Raw genomic sequence first — 19,653 nt, 5'->3', positions numbered from 1 at the left:
TGCCCGGGGGCCCCCCGGGAGTGGGGGGATGGGGGATGGGGGGAGTGGGGGAGGGGCAGCCCCTCCCTCTCCAGTTTGTTCCCCTCAGGGAGGGGGGGGGGAGGGGTGGCCCCTCCCCCCACAAAGTCCAGTTCAATTCCCGCCCCCCCCCCCTTTGGTCACAGGCTCCGCCCCCTCCCTCCCCCCACCCCCGGGGGCGTTTGGCAAAAGCGGGGGGGGGGGGGGAGGGGGAGGGGCGGCCCCCTACCCGACCCTTCCCCCCCCCCAATGCCTCGCAGATCCCCCTAAGGCAGCTTGGCAGGGATGGGGGAGGGGGGGACCCCCCAAGGTGCGAGGGGACCCCCAAAAATGGGGGGGAGACCCCAAAAAGTGGGGTGGGGGGGGGAGGGCAGCTCAGAATGGGGGTGAAACAAAATCGGGGGGGGGCAAAGGATATGAAGCCCCTCCCCCAAAAGGGGGTGACCCCCCCCAAACTCTGCCCCAGCCCCCCTCCCCCCCCAAAATGTTTCAGCCCCCAAATCTGGGGTGAAATGCCCAAAAAATGGGGGGGGGCTCCCCAATAATTGGGTGTGGTCCCCCCCCCCCCCAAAATGGATTGTACCGCCCAAAAAAAGAGACCCCCCCCTCCAATGAGCGACCCCCCCCAAATTGGGTCCCCTCCCCCCCCCAAAACTGAGGCGTCCCCACCCTTCACAGGGCACCCCCTAATTAAGACGTGCCCCCCCTAATTAAGACACGCCCCCCCCAATTAAGGCTTGCCCAGCCCCCAGCAGGGGGCGCCACACCGGGGGGGGGGGGGGGCTCTTAAAGGGGCCACGTCCCATTTTCGCGAGGCCGTTTCCAGGGGAGTTTTTGGGTTATTTGAGGGGGGATTTTTTTGGGGGGATGGGGGGGAGGATGAGGGGGGAATCCCCCCCCGCAAAAACTACTCGATGACGGCGATGAGGTCCTCGCCCTCCAGGCTGAGCCCGGGGCGCACGTGGAGCTTGGTGACTTTGCCCCCCACGGGCGCCGTCACCACCGTCTCCATCTTCATGGCGCTGAGGACGCACAGGGGGTCCCCCTTGGCCACCGTGGCCCCCTCCTTGACCCGGACCTCCACCACCTCCCCCGGCATCGGGGCCCCCACCTGGCCCTTGGCGCCTTTCTCGGCCTTGGGGTGCACGTGCATCTCCTGGGGGGGGGAAAACGGGGGGTCAGGGGTGGCCCCGGAGGTTCCGGTGTCACCTCGTGTCCCCACAAAGCCACCCCTGGGGTCCCCGTGTGCCTCCAAACTCCCTCAGATGCCCCTGAATCTGCTCTGAGCTCTCCAAAAGCTCCTCAAAGCCCCTAAAACTGCCTTGGAACCCCGGAAAAAAAACCTGAGCCCCCCAAAAATCCCCCCCAAACCCCTCAAAACCTCCTCAGAACCCCCCAAAAATCCCTCAGATCCTCCAAAAGTCCCTCAAAGCCCCCCAAACTGCCTTGGAACCCTGGAAAAGAAACCTGAGCCCCCCAAATATCCCTCAGACACCTCCAAAAATCCCCTCAAAGTCCCCCAAAACTGCCTTGGACCAGAAGAAAAACACTGAGCCCTCAAAACCTCCCCAAAATCTCCTCAGAATCCCCCAAAAATCCCTCAGAATCCCCCCAAAATCAACTCAAACACCCCCAAACCCAACGGAACCTTCCCAAACCCACTGGAAACCCCCAAATCCACTCAAACCCCCCAACATCCACTGGAAACCCCCGTAAATCCACTGGAAACCCCCCCCAACCCCCCAAAAACCCCCCAGGCCCCCCCAAACCCCCCTGGATCCCCCCACCTTGAGCGCCTGCGTGTCCCTGACGAGGATGGAGCGCACTCAAAGCCCCCAAAATCCACTGGAACCCCCCCCCCTTGACCCCCCAGAGCCCCCAAAACCCCCCGGGACCCCCAAAACCCCCCTGGATCCCCCAAACCCCCCGGCCCCCCCACCTTGAGCGCCTGCGTGTCCCTGACGAGGATGGAGCGCACTCAAAGCCCCCCAAAATCCACCGGAACCCCCCCCCCCCCAAAACCCTCCAGAGCCCCCAAACCCTCCGGGACCCCCCCAAACCCCCCTTGACCCCCCCCAAACCCCCCTGCTCCCCCCACCTTGAGCGCCCTGCGTGTCCCTGACGAGGATGGAGCACACTCGAAGCCCCCAAAATCCACTGGAACCCCCCCAAAAACCCCCCGGACCCCCCAAAAAATCCCCAGACCCCCCAAACACCCTCCTGACCCCCCAAAACCCCCCGGACCCCCCCCAAACCCCCCGGCCCCCCCCACCTTGAGCGCCTGCGTGTCCCTGACGAGGATGGAGCGCAGTTGCCCGTTGAGCTCAAAGAAACCTCGCGCTGCCGCCGCGTTCAGGTCCCCCAGCGCCAGAGCCTTGATGTGCAGCGTCTTCCCCCGCTCCAGCTCCACCTGCGCGGAAAGCGAGTGTAAAGTGGGAGTAAAGTGGGAGTAACCTGTGTGCAACTGCTGTGTAACCTGTGTGTAACCTGTGTGTAACTGTAACTGTGTGTAACTGTAACTGTAACCGGTGTGTAAGGGATGTGCAGCGTCTTCCCCCGCTCCAGCTCCACCTGCGCGGAAAGCGGGTGTAAAGTGTGAGTAAAGTGTGAGTAAAGTGCGAGTAAAGTGTGAGTAACTTCTGTGTAACCCGTGTGTAACTGTAAGGCTGTGGAAGGAGTGTGTAAGGGGCTGTGCCAGGAGTTCCAGGTGTGCACAAGTCCCAGTCCCCTCCCAGTGCTCCCAGTCCCTTCCCAGTCCCTCCCAGTCCCCCCCCAGTCCACTACTCCCAGTCCCCTCCCCAGTCCCCTCCCAGTCCCCTCCCAGTGCTCCCAGTCCCCTCTCAGTGTTCCCAGTCCCCTCCCAGTGCTCCCAGTCCCCTCTCAGTGCTCCCAGTCCCCTCCCAGTCCCCTCCCAGTGCTCCCAGTCCCCTCCCAGTGCTCCCAGTCCCCTCCCAGTCCCCTCCCAGTGCTCCAGTCCCCTCTCAGTGCTCCCAGTCCCCTCCCAGTCCCCTCCCAGTGCTCCCAGTCCCCTCCCAGTCCACTCCCAGTGCTCCCAGTCCCTCCAGTGCCCCCACCTCGAACTCCTCGGCGATGGCGGGCCCCTCGAGGAAGAGCGGGTGCCCAGGCAGGCCACGGGCCCGAAGGTGCTGCTGAAGGTGCGGAACTCGTCGTAGACCTTGGGGTAGAGCGCGGCCGAGAGCAGCTCCTCGGGGCTGGGGGGGGCCCCGTGCCGCGCCCCCAGCTCCCGCCCCAGCGCCTCGAAATCCAGCGGCGGCAGCGACGCCCCCGGGCGCCCCTCCACCCGCGGCAGGTCCTTCAGCACCTGAGGGCAGCGAGCGTCGCCATGGCAAACGGGGCACGGATACCATGGCGACGGGTGCTGGCATGGCAACGGGTGTTGGCATGGCAACGGGGCACGGATACCATGGCGACGGGTGTTGGCATGGCAACGGGGCAGGGATACCATGGCGACGGGTGTTGGCATGGCAATGGGATGGGGTACCATGGGAACAGGTGTTGGCATGGCAATGGGGCATGAAAACCATGGCAACAGGTGTTGGCATGGCAACGGGGCACGGAAACCATGGCGACGGGGCAGGGATACCATGGCAACGGGTGCTGGCATGGCAACGGGGCACGGAAACCATGGCGATGGGGCAGGGATACCATGGCGACGGGTGTTGGCATGGCAACGGGGCACGGAAACCATGGCAACGGGGTGGGGACGCCATGGCAATGGGTGTTGGCATGGCAACGGGGCATGGAAACCATGGCGACGGGTGTTGGCATGGCAACGGGGCACACAAACCATGGCAACGGGTGTTGCATGGCAACGGGGCACAGAAACCATGGTGACGGGTGTTGGCATGGCAACGGGGCAGGGATACCATGGCGACGGGTGTTGGCATGGCAACGGGGCACAGAAACCATGGCAACAGGGTGGGGACGCCATGGCAACGGGTGTTGGCATGGCAACGGGGCAGGGACACCATGGCGACGGGTGTTGGCATGGCAACGGGGCAGGGACACCATGGCGATGGGTGTTGGCATGGCAACGGGGCAGGGACACCACGGCAACTTGATGCGGGACATTGGCAACAATCATTAAAAGCCATTGCTAGGGTTGGTTGCCATGGTAACCATCACTAGGTGCCGTTGCCATGGCTCGGTACCACGGTCACCATTTCTAGGCTCCGTTGCCATGGTAACTATCACTTGGAGCCAGCATTAGGGACCACAGCATCCCGTTGCCATGGCAACATCCTTTGGGGAACACCCCCAGTTCATCCCAGTTCATCCCATTCCTTCCCAGTCCTATCCCAGTCCCTCCCAGTCCATCCCAGTCCCTCCCAGTACCCTCCCAGTCCATCCCAGTCTCTCCCAGTCTCATCTCAGTCCATCCCAGTCTCTCCCAGTCTCATCTCAGTCCATCCCAGTCCCTCCAGTCCCATCCCAGTCCATCCCAGTCTCTCCCAGTCCCATCCAGTTCCATCCCAGTCTCTCCCAGTCCATCCCAGTTCCATCCCAGTCTCTCCCAGTCCCTCCCAGTACCCTCCCAGTCCATCCCAGTCTCTCCCAGTCCCATCCCAGTCCCCTCCCAGTCCCATCCCACTCCATCCCAGTCCCTCCCAGTCCCATCCCATTCCATCCCAGTCCATCGCAGTCTCTCCCAGTCCCTCCCAGTACCCTCCCAGTCCATCCCAGTCCCTCCCAGTCCCTCCCAGTCCCATCCCAGTCCATCCCAGTCTCTCCCAGTCCCTCCCAGTCCCTCCTAGTCCCATCCCAGTCCATCCCAGTCTCTCCAGTCCATCCAGTCCCTCCCAGTACCCTCCCAGTCCCTCCCAGTCCCATCCCAGTCCATCCCAGTCTCTCCCAGTCCCATCCCAGTCCCATCCCAGTCCCCTCCCAGTCCCATCCCACTCCATCCCAGTCCCTCCCAGTCCCATCCCAGTCCATCCCAGTCTCTCCAGTCCCATCCCAGTCCCGTCCCACTCCCTCCCAGTCCCTCCCCGTACCCTCCCAGTCCATCCCAGTGGCTCCCAGTCCCTCCCAGTGGCCGCTGGGACGCACCCGTGAGCGGAAGGGCTCGGGGAAGCCCCCCGGGGGGACCCCGATGTGTCCCTGCAGGAATTCCACCACGCTCTGGGGGAAGGAGAGCTCGTCCGCCCGCGCCTCCACCTCGGCGCGGGACAGCCCGTTCTGCACCATGAACTGCGCCAGGTCACCAACCACCTTGGACGACGGCGTCACCTGCGGGGACACCGCCCACAACGGGGTCACCTCGGCTCACCGGGGGTCACCTTGAGTCACCTCGGGTCACCTCAGGGTCACCGGGGGTCACCTCGAGTCACCTAAGGGTCACTGGGGGTCACCTCGAGTCACCTCGGGTCACAGAGTCACCTCGGGTCACCTCAGGGTCACCTCAGGGTCACCTCGGGTCACCTAAGGGTCACCGGGGGTCACCTCGAGTCACCTAAGGGTCACCGGGGGTCACCTAAGGGTCACCTAAGGGTCACCGGGGGTCACCTAAGGGTCACCTCGGGTCACCTAAGGGTCACCTAAGGGTCACCGGGGGTCACCGGGGGTCACCTCGGGTCACCGGGGGTCACCTCGAGTCACCTCGGGTCACCTCAGGGTCACCGGGGGTCACCTCGGGTCACTGGGGGTCACCTCGAGTCACCTCAGATCACTGGGGGTCACCTCAGGGTCACTGGGGGTCACCTAAGGGTCACCTCAGATCACTGGGGGTCACCACAGGTCACCTAAGGGTCACCTCGAGTCACCTAAGGGTTACCGGGGGTCAGCTCAGGGTCACCTCGGGTCACCGGGGGTCACCTTGGGTCACCTCGGGTCACCTAAGGGTCAGTGGGGGTCACCTCGGGTCACCGGGGGTCACCTCGAGTCACCTCGGGTCACCTCAGGGTCACCTCAGGTCACTGGGGGTCACCACAGGTCACCTAAGGGTCACCGGGGGTCACCTCAGGTCACCAAGGGTCACCTCGAGTCACCTAAGGGTCACCGGGGGTCACCGGGGGTCACCTCAGATCACTGGGGGTCACCACAGGTCACCTAAGGGTCACCTCGAGTCAGCTAAAGGTCACTGGGGGACACCAGGGGTCAGCAGGGGTCACATGGGTCATCTAAGGGTCACCTCCAGTCACCAGGGGTAACCTAAGGGTCATCTAAGGGTCACCTCGGGTCACCTAAGGGTCACCTCGAGTCAGCTAAAGGTCACCGGGGACACCAGGGGTCAGCAGGGGTCACATGGGTCATCTAAGGGTCACCTCGAGTCACCTAAGGGTCTCCTGTGGGGACACCGGGGGTAACCTAAGGGTCATCTTGGGACACCAGGGGACACCGGGGGTCAGTGGGGGTCACCAGGGGTCACCGAGGGTCACCACAGGTCACCTAAGGGCCACCAGGGGTCACCTCGAATCACCTAAGGGTCACCAGGGGTCACTGGGGGTCACCTAAGGGCCACCTTGGGTCACCGGAGGTCACCTCGAATCAGCTAGGGGTCACCAGGGGTCACTGGGGGTCACCTAAGAGCCACCTTGGGTCACCAGGGGTCACCTCGGGTCACCAGGGGTCACCCCAGGGTCAACTCTTGGCTTAACTCATGGGGCAACTTAGGGTCACCTCAGGGGTCATCACATGGGTCACCTCTTGGTGGAACACCCAAGGATGGACACCACCCACCCCATGGAGATCACCCCATGGAGACCACCCACCCCACTGAGACCACCCACCCCATGGAGACCACCCCATGGACACCACCTGCCCCATGGAGACCTTCTCCTGGAGACCACCCACCCCACTGAGACCACCTGCCCCATGGAGACCTTCTCCTGGAGACCATCCCACCCCATGGACACCATCCACCCCATGGAGATCACCCCATGGACACCACCTGCCCCATGGAGACCTTCTCCTGGAGACCATCCCACCCCATGGACACCACCCACCCCACTGAGACCACCCACCCCATGGAGATCATCCCATGGACACCACCCACCCCATGGAGACCTCCTGGAGACCACCTGCCCCATGGACACCACCCACCCCACTGAGACCACCCACCCCATGGAGAGCTTCTCCTGGAGACCACCCACCCATGGACACCACCCACCCCACTGAGACCACCCACCCCATGGAGATCATCCCATGGACACCACCTGCCCCACGGAGACCTTCTCCTGGAGACCACCCACCCCACAGAGACCACCCACCCATGGAGATCATCCCATGGACACCACCTGCCCCATGGAGACCTCCTGGAGACCACCCACCCCACAGAGACCACCCGCACCATGGAGACCTCCTGGAGACCACCCACCCATGGACACCACCCACGTCATGGAGATCATCCCATGGAGACCACCCACCCATGGACACCACCCACGTCATGGAGATCATCCCATCCCACGGACACCACCTGCCCCATGGAGACCTTCTCCTGGAGACCACCTGCCCCATGGACACCATCCACCCCATGGAGATCACCCCATGGACACCACCTGCCCCATGGAGACCTCCTGGAGACCACCCACCCCACTGAGACCACCCACACATGGACACCACCCACCCCATGGACACCATCCCATGGACACCACCTGCCCCACGGAGACCATCTGTCCCATGGAGACCTTCTCCTGGAGACCACCCACCCCATGGACACCACCTGGAGACCACCCACCCCACAGAGACCACCCACCCCATGGAGACCATCCCACCCCACAGAGACCACGCACCCCATGGACACCACCTACCCCATGGACATCACCTACCCCATGGACACCACGCACCCCATGGACACCACCCACCCCACGGACATCACCCACCCCACAACCACCACCTCCCACCACACCCCCCAGCCCCACCAGGCCCCTGCAGCCCCCCGGGCCACCCCACCTTGATGAGGTCCCCCAGCAGCTTGTTGGCCTCGGTGTAGGCCTTCTTGACCTCCTTGAACTTGTGTCCCAGCCCCATGGCGTGGGCCTGGAAGTGCAGGTTGGTGTACTGCCCCCCCGGGATCTCGTTCTCGTACACGTCGGCGTTCCCCGACTTCATGGTGGCCGTGCAGTCGAAGGCGGCGTAGAGACCCCGCGCCCCCTCCCAGTACTCGCTGTACTCGAACACCCGCTCCAGGGAGATGCCTGGGGACACCAGGGGACACTGAGGGGACAGGGACACCGTGGGGACATCGTGGGGACACTGAGGGGACAGGGACAGTGTGGGGACACTGAGGGGACACAACAGTGACACTGTGGGGACACCTCCCAGTACTCGCTGTACTCGAACACCCGCTCCAGGGAGATGCCTGGGGACACCAGGGGACACTGAGGGGACACTGAGGGGGACACTGAGGGGACACTGAGGGGACATCATGGGGACACTGAGGGGACACTGAGGGGACAGGGACACTGTGGGGACACCTCCCAGTACTCGCTGTACTCGAACACCCGCTCCAGGGAGATGCCTGGGGACACCAGGGGACACTGAGGGGACACTGAGGGGACAGGGACAGCATGGGGACATCATGGGGACACTGAGGGGACACTGAGGGGACAGGGACACCGAGGGGACATCGTGGGGACACCATGGAGACACCTCCCAGTACTCGCTGTACTCGAACACCCGCTCCAGGGAGATGCCTGGGGACACCAGGGGACACTGAGGGGACACTGAGGGGACATGGTGGGGACACGAGGGGACACTGAGGGGACACTGAGGGGACACCATGGGGACATTGTGGGGACACAGTGCGGGTGTGGTGATGGGGGTGCCGTGGATTGGGAATTAAGTCCTGGCGGTGGTGGCACCTCCAGGGCTGTGGTGGCATCACCGTGACTGTGGTGGCTTCTCAAGGCCTTGGTGACACCTCCAAACCCTGATTGTCCCCTTCAAGCCTTGGTGACATCTCAAACCCTCAATGCCTCTCCAACCCTTGGAGATCTGTCCAAACCCTTGGTGGCTTTTCCAAACCCTTGGTGGCATCTCCAACCCTGATTGTCCCTCCAGCTCTTGATGTCCCCTACAAACCCTCGTTGTCCCTCCAACCTTTGGTGGCTCCTCAAACCCTCACTGTCCCCTCCAAACCCTTGGTGGCCCCTCTGACCTTCAGTGTCCCTCCAACCCTCAGTGGTATCTCAAACCCTCATTGTCCCCTCCAACCCTTGGTGACATCTCGAACCCTCATTGTGCTCTCCAACCCTTGGTGTCCCCTCCAAACCCTCAGTGTTCTCTCCAACCCTTGGTGACATCTCAAACCCTCATTGTCCCCTCCAACCCTTGGTGACACCTCCAACCCTTGGTGACACCTCCAAATCCTCAGTGTCCCTCCAAACCCTTGGTGACATCTCAAACCCTCATTGTCCCCTCAAACCCTCGGTGTCCCCTCCAAACCCTTGGTGGCTTCTCACAACCCTCATTGTCCCCTCCAACCCTCGGTGTCCCCTCCAACCCTTGGTGACACCTCCAAATCCTCAGTGTCCCTCCAAACCCTCGGTGTCCCCTCCAACCCTTGGTGACACCTCCAAACCCTCATTGTCCCCTCCAAACCCTTGGTGACATCTCAAACCCTCAGTGTCCCTCCAAACCCTTGGTGACATCTCAAACCCTCATTGTCCCCTCCAAACCCTTGGTGTCCCCTCCAAACCCTTGGTGACACCTCCAAACCCTTGGTGTCCCCTCCAACCCTTGGTGACATCTCAAACTCTCAATGTCCCCTCCAACCCTCGGTGTCCCTCCACCCCTGGGTGCCACCCCCACCCGCGGCTGTCCCCACCTGTGTCCAGCGGTGTCCCCCGGGCGCAGGCCACCACGGCGCCCATGCTGGGCTGGGAGGTCATGCCGGACATGGCGTCCACGGCCACGTCCACCACGTCGGCGCCGGCCTGGGCCGCGGCCAGCATGGAGGCCACGCCGGCGCCGGCCGTGTCGTGGGTGTGGACGTGCAGGGGCACCTCGGGGTGCTGCTCCCGCAGGGCCCCCACCAGCAGCCGCGCGGCCGCGGGGGTCAGCAGCCCCGCCATGTCCTGGGGAGGGGACACGGGGGTCACTGGGGTCACAGGGGGGGTCACTGGTGGGGCTGGGGACACTCCTGTGTCACCCCCTCCCCATGTAGAGATCAGTCCGGGGGAATGGGGGAGCCCCAAATCCTCCTCAGCCCCACGGCACCCCCAGATCCTCCCTCACAACCTTCCCAGGAGCCCCCCAGACCTTCCCAGGATCCCCCGAGTGCCCCCCAGGACCCCCCAAACCTTCTCAGGAGCCCCCAAACCTTCACAGAACCCTCTGAGTGACCCCCAGGACCCCCAAAACCCCCCCAGAACATCCTGGGTGCCACCCAGGACCCCCCAAACCTTCCCAGGACCCCCCCAGGACCCCCCCAGACCTTGATGCACAGCACGTGTGTCCCCACAGCCACCAGCTCTGGGACCATCCCCATCCCATTCCCCCCAAATCCCCTTTCCCAACCCCCCCAGGACCCCCAAACCCCCCCAGGACCCCCCGAGTGTCCCCCAAACCCCCCAGGACCCCCCCAGACCTTGATGCACAGCACATGTGTCCCCACAGCCACCAGCTCTGGGACCATCCCCATCCCATTCTCACCAAATCCCCTTTCCCAACCCCTCCAGGACCCCCAAAACCCCCCCAGGAGCCCCCGATTGCCCCCCAAACCCCCCCAAACCCCCCCAGGACCCCCCCAGACCTTGATGCACAGCACGTGTGTCCCCGCAGCCACCAGCTCTGGGACCATCCCCATCCCATCGTCCCCAAATCCCCTTTCCAACCCCCCCAGGACCCCAAAACCCCTCCAGGACCCCCCAAACCCCCCCAGGACCCCCCCAGGACCCCCCAGACCCCCCCAGGACCCCCCCAGGACCCCCCCAGACCTTGATGCACAGCACGTGTGTCCCCGTGGCCACCAGCTCTGGGACCATCCCCATCCCATTCCCCATAAATCCCCTTTCCCAACCCCCCCAAACCCTCCCAGGACCCCCCAAACCCCCCCAGACCTTGATGCACAGCACGTGTGTCCCCGTGGCCACCAGCTCTGGGACCATCCCCATCCCATTGTCCCCAAATCCCCTTTCCCAACCCCTGAATGCCCCCCAAAACCCCCCCAGGACCCCCCAAACCCCCCCAGGACCCCCCAAACCCCCCCAGGACTCCCCCAGGACCCCCCAGACCTTGATGCACAGCACGTGTGTCCCCACAGCCACCAGCTCTGAGACCATCCCCATCCCATCCCCCCCAAATCCCCTTTCCCAACCCCTGAATGCCCCCCAAAACCCCCCAGGACCCCCCAAACCCCCCCAAACCCCCCAGGACCCCCCCAGGACCCCCCCAGACCTTGATGCACAGCACGTGTGTCCCGGCGGCCACCAGCTCGCGGGCCAGCCCCAGGTAATAGTCCAGGCCGTACTTGGTGCGCGCGGGGTCGGCCACGTCGCCGGTGTAGGACAGCGCGGCCTCCACCACGGCGCCGGCGTTGCCCGCGGCCTCCACGCCCAGCAGCAGGTTGGGCACGTAGTTGAGGGCGTCGAAGATGCGGAAGATGTCCATGCCATTGGCCACCGCCACCTCGCAGAACCTGGGGACGCGGCCGGCGCTCGCGGGGACGTCCCGGGGCTGGGGTCGCTTTGTGTCCCCCCGACCCTCTGCTGCTGTGTCACCCCCGTCCTGTTGTGTCACCCCTGTCCCGTTCTGTCACCGCTGTCCTGTTGTGTCACCCCTGCCCCGTTCTGTCACCCCCATTTCGTTCTGTCACCCCTGTCCCGTTGTGTCCCCCCTGTCCCGTTGTGTCACCCCTGTCCCGTTCTGTCACCCCTGTCCCGTTGTGTCTCCCCTGTCCCGTTGTGTCACCCCTGTCCCGTTGTGTCACCCCTGTCCTGTTGTGACACCCCTGTCCTGTTGTGTCACCCCTGTCCCGTTGTGTCACCGCTGTCCTGTTGTGTCACCCCTGTCCCATTGTGTCACCCCTGTCCTGTTGTGTCACCCCTGTCCCGTTGTGTCCTCCCTGTCCCGTTGTGTCACCCCTGTGCTGTTGTGTCACCCCTGTCCCGTTGTGTCACCGATGTTCTCGGTGTCCCCGACATCCCCTGTGCTCTTGTCCCTAGATATCCCCCCTTGTCACCAATGTCCCCCTGTCCCCCTCCCTCATCCCTCCTTGTCCCCACTGTCTCCACGTCTCTCTCTGCCCCTCCACGTTCTCATGTCCCTGCGGTGTCCCCACGCTGTCCCCACGCTGTCCCCGTGTCCCCTCGCGGTCCCCACGCTGTCCCTGTGTTGTCTTGATGTCCCCATGCTGTCCCCGCACTGTCCCTGTGTCCCCATGCTGTCCCCACACTGTCCCCATGCTGTCCCCATGTCCCTGTGCCATCCCCTCACTGTCCCCTCACTGTCCCCACGCTGTCCCCGTGTCCCCACGCTGTCCCCACACTGTCCCCTCGCTGTCCCCACACTGTCCCCACGCTGTCCCCACGCTGTCCTGGTGTCCCCACGCTGTCCCCACACTGTCCCCACACTGTCCCCGTGCTGTCCCAGTGTCCCCACACTGTCCCCTCACTGTCCCCATGCTGTCCCCACACTGTCCCCGTGTCCCCACACTGTCCCCGTGTCCCCTCGCGGTCCCCTCACGGTCCCCACGCTGTCCCCACGCTGTCCCCGTGTCCCCACGCTGTCCCCCACACTGTCCCCTCGCGGTCCCCACACTGTCCCCACGCTGTCCCCGTGCTGTCCCGGTGTCCCCACGCTGTCCCCGTGTCCCCTCACGGTCCCCACACTGTCCCCACGCTGTCCCCACACTGTCCCTTCACTCTCCCCATGCTGTCCCCACACTGTCCCCGTGTCCCCACACTGTCCCCGTGTCCCCTCGCGGTCCCCACACTGTCTCCACGCTGTCCCCTCGCGGTCCCCACGCTGTCCCCTCGCGGTCCCCACACTGTCCCCGTGTCCCCTCACTGTCCCCACACTGTCCCCGTGTCCCCATGCTGTCCCCACACTGTCCCCTCACTGTCCCCACACTGTCCCCACGCTGTCCCCACGCTGTCCTGGTGTCCCCACGCTGTCCCCGTGTCCCCTCGCGGTCCCCCACACTGTCCCCACGCTGTCCCCACGCTGTCCCCACGCTGTCCCAGTGTCCCCACACTGTCCCTGTGTCCCCACGCTGTCCCCGTGTCCCCTCGCGGTCCCACGCTGTCCCCACACTGTTCCCCACGCTGTCCCCACGCTGTCCCCGTGTCCCCTCGCGGTCCCCACACTGTCCCCACACTGTCCCCACGCTGTCCCTGTGTCCCCCTTGCGGTCCCCACGCTGTCCCCACGCTGTCCCGTGTCCCCACGCTGTCCTGGTGTCCCCACGCTGTCCCGGTGTCCCCTCGCGGTCCCGCACCGGTGCACGACGTTGTCGGGGTAGTTGGTGTAGCCCACGGCGTTGGCGCCGCGCAGAAGCATCTGGAAGGGGATGTTGGGGACGAGGCGCCGCAGCTCCCGCAGCCGCTCCCAGGGACACTCGTGCAGGAACCGCATGGCCACGTCAAAGGTGGCACCTGGGGACACGCCCGGCTCTCAGACACGCCCTGGGCCACGCCCATCAAAACATAGCCACGCCCACCAAATCATAGCCACGCCCACCAAATCATAGCCACGCCCATCAAACCATAGCCACGCCCATAAAATCATAGCCATGGCCATAGTGTGCAAGCCACGCCCATCAAACCATAGCCACGCCCATAAAATCATAGCCATGCCCATTGTGGGCCAGCCACGCCCATCAAACCATAGCCACGCCCATAAAATCATAGCCATGCCCATAGTGTGCAAGCCACGCCCATCAAATCATAGCCACGCCCATTGTGTGCAAGCCACGCCCATCAAATCATAGCCACGCCCATCGTGGGCCAGCCACGCCCATCAAATCATAGCCACGCCCACAAAATGACAGCCACGCCCCATGGCAGAGCCACATCAATCAAATCATAGCCACACCCCTTGTGTGCAAGCCACGCCCATCAAATTATAGCCACACCCCTCGTGTGCAAGCCATGCCCATCAATTGATAGCCACGCCCATCACATAATAGCCATGCCCCTCACGGGCCAGCCATGCCATCAAATGATAGCCACGCCCCTCCTATGAAAGCCACTCCCATCAATTGATAGCCACATCCCTCCTATGAAAGCCACGCCCATCAAATGATAGCCACGCCCCTCACAGATAAGCCACTCCCATCAAGTGATAGCCATGCCCATCACATAATAGTCATGCCCCTCACGGGCCAGCCATGCCCATCAAACGATAGCCACGCCCCTCACATCAAAGCCACGCCCATCACGTGCAAGCCCCACCCCAAGGGAGAGCCACGCCCCTCACGTGCAGGCCACGCCCATTGAATGAGAGCCACGCCCCTTGTGTGCAAAGCCACGCCCATTAAATGAGAGCCACGCCCCTCACGTGCAGGCCACGCCCATTAAATGAGAGCCACGCCCCTCACGTGCAGGCCACGCCCATCAAATGAGAGCCACGCCCCTTCATTCAAACCCTGCCTTTCCCCCTTGCCACACCCCCATGTTCCCCTGCAAGCCCCACCCACAGGGAAAGCCCCACCCCAAAAGCCCCACCCCAAAAGCCACACCCTGTTAGACCCCTCCCCTCTCTGCCACACCCTGTTAGACCCCTCCCCTCTCTGCCACACCCTGTTAGACCCCTCCCCAAAAGCCACACCCTGTTAGACCCCTCCCATCACTGCCACACCCTGTTAGACCCCTCCCCTCTCTGCCACACCCTGTTAGACCCCTCCCCTCTCTGCCACACCCTGTTAGACCCCTCCCCTTTCCCACACCCCATTAGACCCCTCCTCACTTTGCCACACCCTATCAGATCCCTCCCCCTCTTTGCCACACCCCATTAAGCCCCTCCCCTTTCTCACACCCCATCAGACCCCTCCTTTCTCTGCCCCACCCCATTAAGCCCCTCCCATCACTGCCCCACCCCATTAAGCCCCTCCCCTCACTGCCCCACCCCATTAACCCCCGCCCCAGCCCCACCCCATTAACCCCTGCCCCAGCCCCACCCCATTAAGCCCGCCCCACCCAGCCCCTCCCCCGGGCCCCGCCCGTTACCTCCCCAGGTCTCCAGGCTGCAGAGGGGGCTGAGCGCGTGGGCCACGAACGGCGCCACCCGGGCCAGGTCCCGCGTGCGGACGCGCGTGGCCAGCAGGGACTGGTGGGCGTCGCGGAAGGTGGTGTCGGTCAGCAGCAGCCCCCGGTGCCGCCGCAGCGCCCCCGCGCAAAGCCCCCGGGACCCTCCCGCTGCAGCACCGCACGCAGCCCCGCCGGGGGGGCTCCTGGGGGGACAGCGGGGACGGCTCAGAGCGGGGGGACAGAGCATGGGGACAGCAGGGGGACACGGTCAGAGTGGGGGGACAGAGCATGGGGACAGCGGGGGGACAGCGGGGGACAGAGCATGGGGACAGCAGGGACGGGTCAGAGTGTGGGGACAGAGCATGGGGACAGCCAGGGGACAGGGTCAGAGTTTGGGGACAGCGGGGACGGGTCAGAGTGTGGGGACAGAGCATGGGGACAGCCGGGGGACAGCGGGGGACAGAGCATGGGGACAGCAGGCACAGGTCAGAGTGTGGGGACAGCTGGGGGACAGCTGGGGGACAGAGCATGGGGGACAGCCGGGGGGCACATGTGGGGGGTCAGCTGGGGGGTGGGGGTCAGCTGGCGGTCAGGGGTCAGGGAGGGGTCAGGGAGGAGGTGACAGAGGGTGGCACATGCTCAGGACACAGAGACCACGTTGTGACACCCCGGGGACACTTTGGGGACACTCTGGGGACACTTTGGGGACACTCTGGCGGGGCCAGCCCCCCACTCACCCATGGGCACCGGGGGGGGGGGGTGGGCTCCACCAGCGCCGCCTTGGCCTTCACGGGCAGGGGGGTGCTGGGCCCGTTCACCATCACGTGACCTGGGGGGGGGGGGCAGGTGTGACAGGGGGGTGACACAGCCAGGGACCCCCCAAACCCCCACAGAGACCCCCCAAAACCCTCCCCAGCCCCCTCTAAAACCCCACAGGAAGCTTTGAGAGCCCCCAGGACCCCCCTAAAACCCCTGGTGGCCCCCCCAGATGTGACCCAGATCCCCCCAGGTGCCCCCCAGGTGTGATGCAGATGCCCCCAGACCCCCCCAGACCCCCCCAGACTGACCCAGGTGACCCCCAAACCCACCCAGACCCCCCCAGGGACCTCCCCAGACCAACCCAGGTGCCCCCAGGTGACCCCCAGACCCCCCCAGACAGACCCAGGCACCCCCAGAGCTCCCCAGGTGTCCCCCCAGGTGCCCCCCAGACCCCCCAGCCCCCCCCAGATGCCCCCCAGCCCCCCCCAGGTGCCCCCCCAGGTGCCCCCCAGCCCCACCCAGGTAGTGCAGCAGTTTCTGGGCGCGGTTCTGCCCCGGGCGCAGGTGGAAGAGCTCGGGGTTCTCGTCGATGAACTGAGTGTCGGCCGCGCCCGCCAGGAACTGCGGGTGAGCCAGAACGTTCTGCAGGAACGGGATGTTGGTCTGCGGGGACAGCGCGGCCTCAGAGGGGCAGCCGGACCCCCCAGCTGCCCCCAAACCCGGGGGGGTCATCGGGAGACCCCCAAACCCGGGGGGGTCATCGGGAGACCCCCAAATCTTCATTGGGGTCATTGGGAGAGCCCCAAACCCGGCAGGGTCATCGGGAGAGCCCCAAATCTTCATTGGGGTCATCGGGAGACCCCCAAACCTTCACTGGGGTCATCAGGAGAGCCCCAAATCTTCATTGGGGTCATCAGGAGAGCCCCAAATCTTCATTGGGGTCATTGGGAGAGCCCCAAATCTTCATTGGGGTCATCGGGAGACCCCCAAACCCGGGGGGGTCATCGGGAGAGCCCCAAATCTTCATTGGGGTCATCAGGAGACCCCCAAACCTTCATTGGGGTTATCAGGAGAGCCCCAAATCCTCATTGGGGACATTGGGAGACCCCCAAACCTTCATTGGGGTCATCGGGAGACCCCCAAATCTTCATTGGGGTCATTGGGAGACCCCCAAATCTTCATTGGGGTCATTGGGAGACCCCCAAATCTTCATTGGGGACATTGGGAGAGCCCCAAATCTTCATTGGGGTCATCAGGAGAGCCCCAAATCTTCACTGGGACATTGAGAGACCCCCAAATCCTCACTGGGACATCAGGAGACCCCCAAATCTTCACTGGGGACATCGGGAGACCCAAACCCGGCGGGGTCATTGGGAGACCCCCAAATCTTCACTGGGGACATCAGGAGACCCCCAAATCCTCACTGGGGACATTGAGAGACCCCCAAATCCTCACTGGGGACATCAGGAGACCCCAAATCCTCACTGGGGACATTGAGAGACCCCCAAATCCTCACTGGGGACATCAGGAGACCCCCAAATCCTCATTGGGGACATTGAGAGACCCCCAAATCCTCACTGGGGACATTGGGAGCCCCCAAATCCTCATTGGAGACATTGGAGCCCCCAAATCCTCACTGGGGTCATCGAGAGACCCCCAAATCCTCACTGGGGACATTGGAAGCTCCCTAAATCCATATGTGACACATGGGGGGACACCAGGACCCCCCAAATCCTCGTGGGGGGACATCAGGAGCCCCCAAATCCTCATGTGGGGCATGGGGAGGTCACCAGGACTCCCCCAAACCCCTCGTCCATCCCACAAGACCCCCCCAAAATCCCCCAAACCCTCTCATGCACCACCCCAAGAACCCCCCAAACCCTTCATGTGTCACACAGGACCCCCCCAAGACCCCCAAACCACACCAGGACCCCCCCAACACCTCGTGCCCCACATGGGACCCCCCCACAACTCCTCCCACACCCCCCCCAATGTCACCCCAGGACCCCCCAAATTCCTTCCAGCACCATTTCCCTCCCCAAAACCCCTCGTGCCCCACACGGGACCCCCCCAAAACCCCCAAACCACACCAGGACCCCCCCAAAACCCTCGTGCCCCACACGGGACCCTCCCCAACACCCCCAAACCACACCAGGACCCCCCCAACCCCTCGTGCCCCACATGGGACCCCCCCCAATACCTCCCACAACCCCCCAATGTCATCCAGGACCCCCCAAATCCCTTCCAGCACCATTTCCCTCCCCAAAACCCCTCGTGCCCCACACGGGACCCCCCCCAAACCCCCCAAAATCCCCACCTTGACCCCCCGGATGCGGAACTCGGCCAGGGCCCGGCTCATCTTGGCTGCGGCCGCCGGCTGGTCCGGCCCGTGGGCCACCACCTTGACCAGCAGCGAGTCGTAGTGCGGGGAGATCAGAGCGCCCTGGAACGCCGAGGCCCCGTCCAGGCGGATCCCCATCCCCTCCCCGGAGCGGAACACCTGCAGAGAGACACCCCAAAACCCTAAAAACAGCCCAAAACCCTAGAGACAGCTCAAAACCCTAAAAACAGCCCAAAATCCTATAGACAGCCTGATCCTAGAGACACCCTGACATCCTACAGACACCCCAAAACCCTAGAGACACCCCAAAACCCTATAGACAGCTCAAAACCTATAGACAGCTCAAACCCGAGACACCCCAAAACCCTAGAGACACCCAAAACCCTATGGACACCCCAAAACCCTAGAGACAGCTCAAACCCGAGACACCCCAAAACCCTATGGACACCCCAAAACCCTATGGACACCCCAAAACCCTATAGACAGCTCAAACCCGAGACACCCCAAAACCCTAGAGACACCCCAAAAACCTAGAGACAGCTCAAAACCCTATGGACACCCCAAAAACCCTAAAAACAGCCCAAAACCCTAAAAACAGCCCAAAACCCTATAGACAGCCTGATCCTAGAAATAGCCTGATCCTAGAGACACCCCAAAACCCTATGGACACCCCAAAACCCTAAAAACAGCCCAAAACCCTATGGAAACCCCAAAACCCTACAGATAGCTCAAAACCCTAAAAACAGCCCAAAATCCTAGAGATAGCCTGATCCTAGAGACACCCTGACATCCTACAGACACCCCAAAACCCTAGAGACACCCCAAAACCCTAGAGACACCCCAAAAACCCTAAAAACAGCCCAAAACCCTAAAAACAGCCCAAAATCCTATGGACACCCCAAAATCCGAGACACCCCAAAACCCTACAGACACCCCAAAACCCTAGAGACACCCCAAAACCCTAGAGACAGCTCAAACCCGAGACACCCCAAAACCCTAGAGACACCCCAAAAACCTAGAGACAGCTCAAAACCCTACAGACAGCCCAAAACCCTAAAAACAGCCCAAAACCTGAGACACCCCAAAACCCTACAGACACCCCAAAACCCTACAGACAGCCCAAAACCCTAAAACAGCCCAAAATCCTAAAAACAGCCCAAAACCCTAGAGACAGCCTGATCCTATAGACACCCCGACATCCTACAGACACCCCAAAACCCTAAAAACAGCCCAAAACCCTAAAAACAGCCTGATCCTAGAGACACCCCGACATCCTAGAGACACCTCAAAACCCTACAGACACCCCAAAACCCTAAAAACAGCCCAAAACCCTACAGACAGCCTGATCCTAGAGACACCCTGATATCTTACAGACACCCCGAGATCA

General features: G+C 63.3%; 1 protein-coding gene and 1 long non-coding RNA gene across 2 annotated transcripts; both read right to left on the bottom strand.

The window, feature by feature from the left end:
• Positions 1-898: 898 nt before the first annotated feature.
• PC (pyruvate carboxylase) lies at positions 899-18,464 on the bottom strand (the record flags this gene model as incomplete). The annotated part of the gene is given in 14 exon segments (XM_058861469.1): positions 899-1,174; positions 2,291-2,428; positions 3,093-3,130; positions 3,133-3,340; positions 5,089-5,268; positions 7,930-8,174; positions 9,806-10,055; positions 11,377-11,617; positions 13,417-13,573; positions 15,146-15,305; positions 15,308-15,390; positions 15,900-15,995; positions 16,444-16,588; positions 18,243-18,464. Coding segments are annotated over 14 exon segments (2,412 nt in total), but the record flags the coding sequence as incomplete, so codon positions are not given.
• On the bottom strand, positions 8,565-9,087 carry LOC131591119 (uncharacterized). The gene is made up of 3 exons (XR_009280258.1): positions 9,004-9,087; positions 8,724-8,927; positions 8,565-8,691 (listed from the first exon to the last, which is right to left on the bottom strand). It is a non-coding gene; the product is annotated as an uncharacterized LOC131591119 (long non-coding RNA).
• Positions 18,465-19,653: the final 1,189 nt, after the last annotated feature.

The sequence above is a fragment of the Poecile atricapillus genome, chromosome 37, assembly GCF_030490865.1.
Source record: "Poecile atricapillus isolate bPoeAtr1 chromosome 37, bPoeAtr1.hap1, whole genome shotgun sequence".
Taxonomy (NCBI): Eukaryota; Metazoa; Chordata; class Aves; order Passeriformes; family Paridae; genus Poecile; species Poecile atricapillus.
The sequence above is the reverse complement of the archived record's forward strand: the minus strand, read 5'-3'. Positions and strand labels throughout refer to the sequence as shown.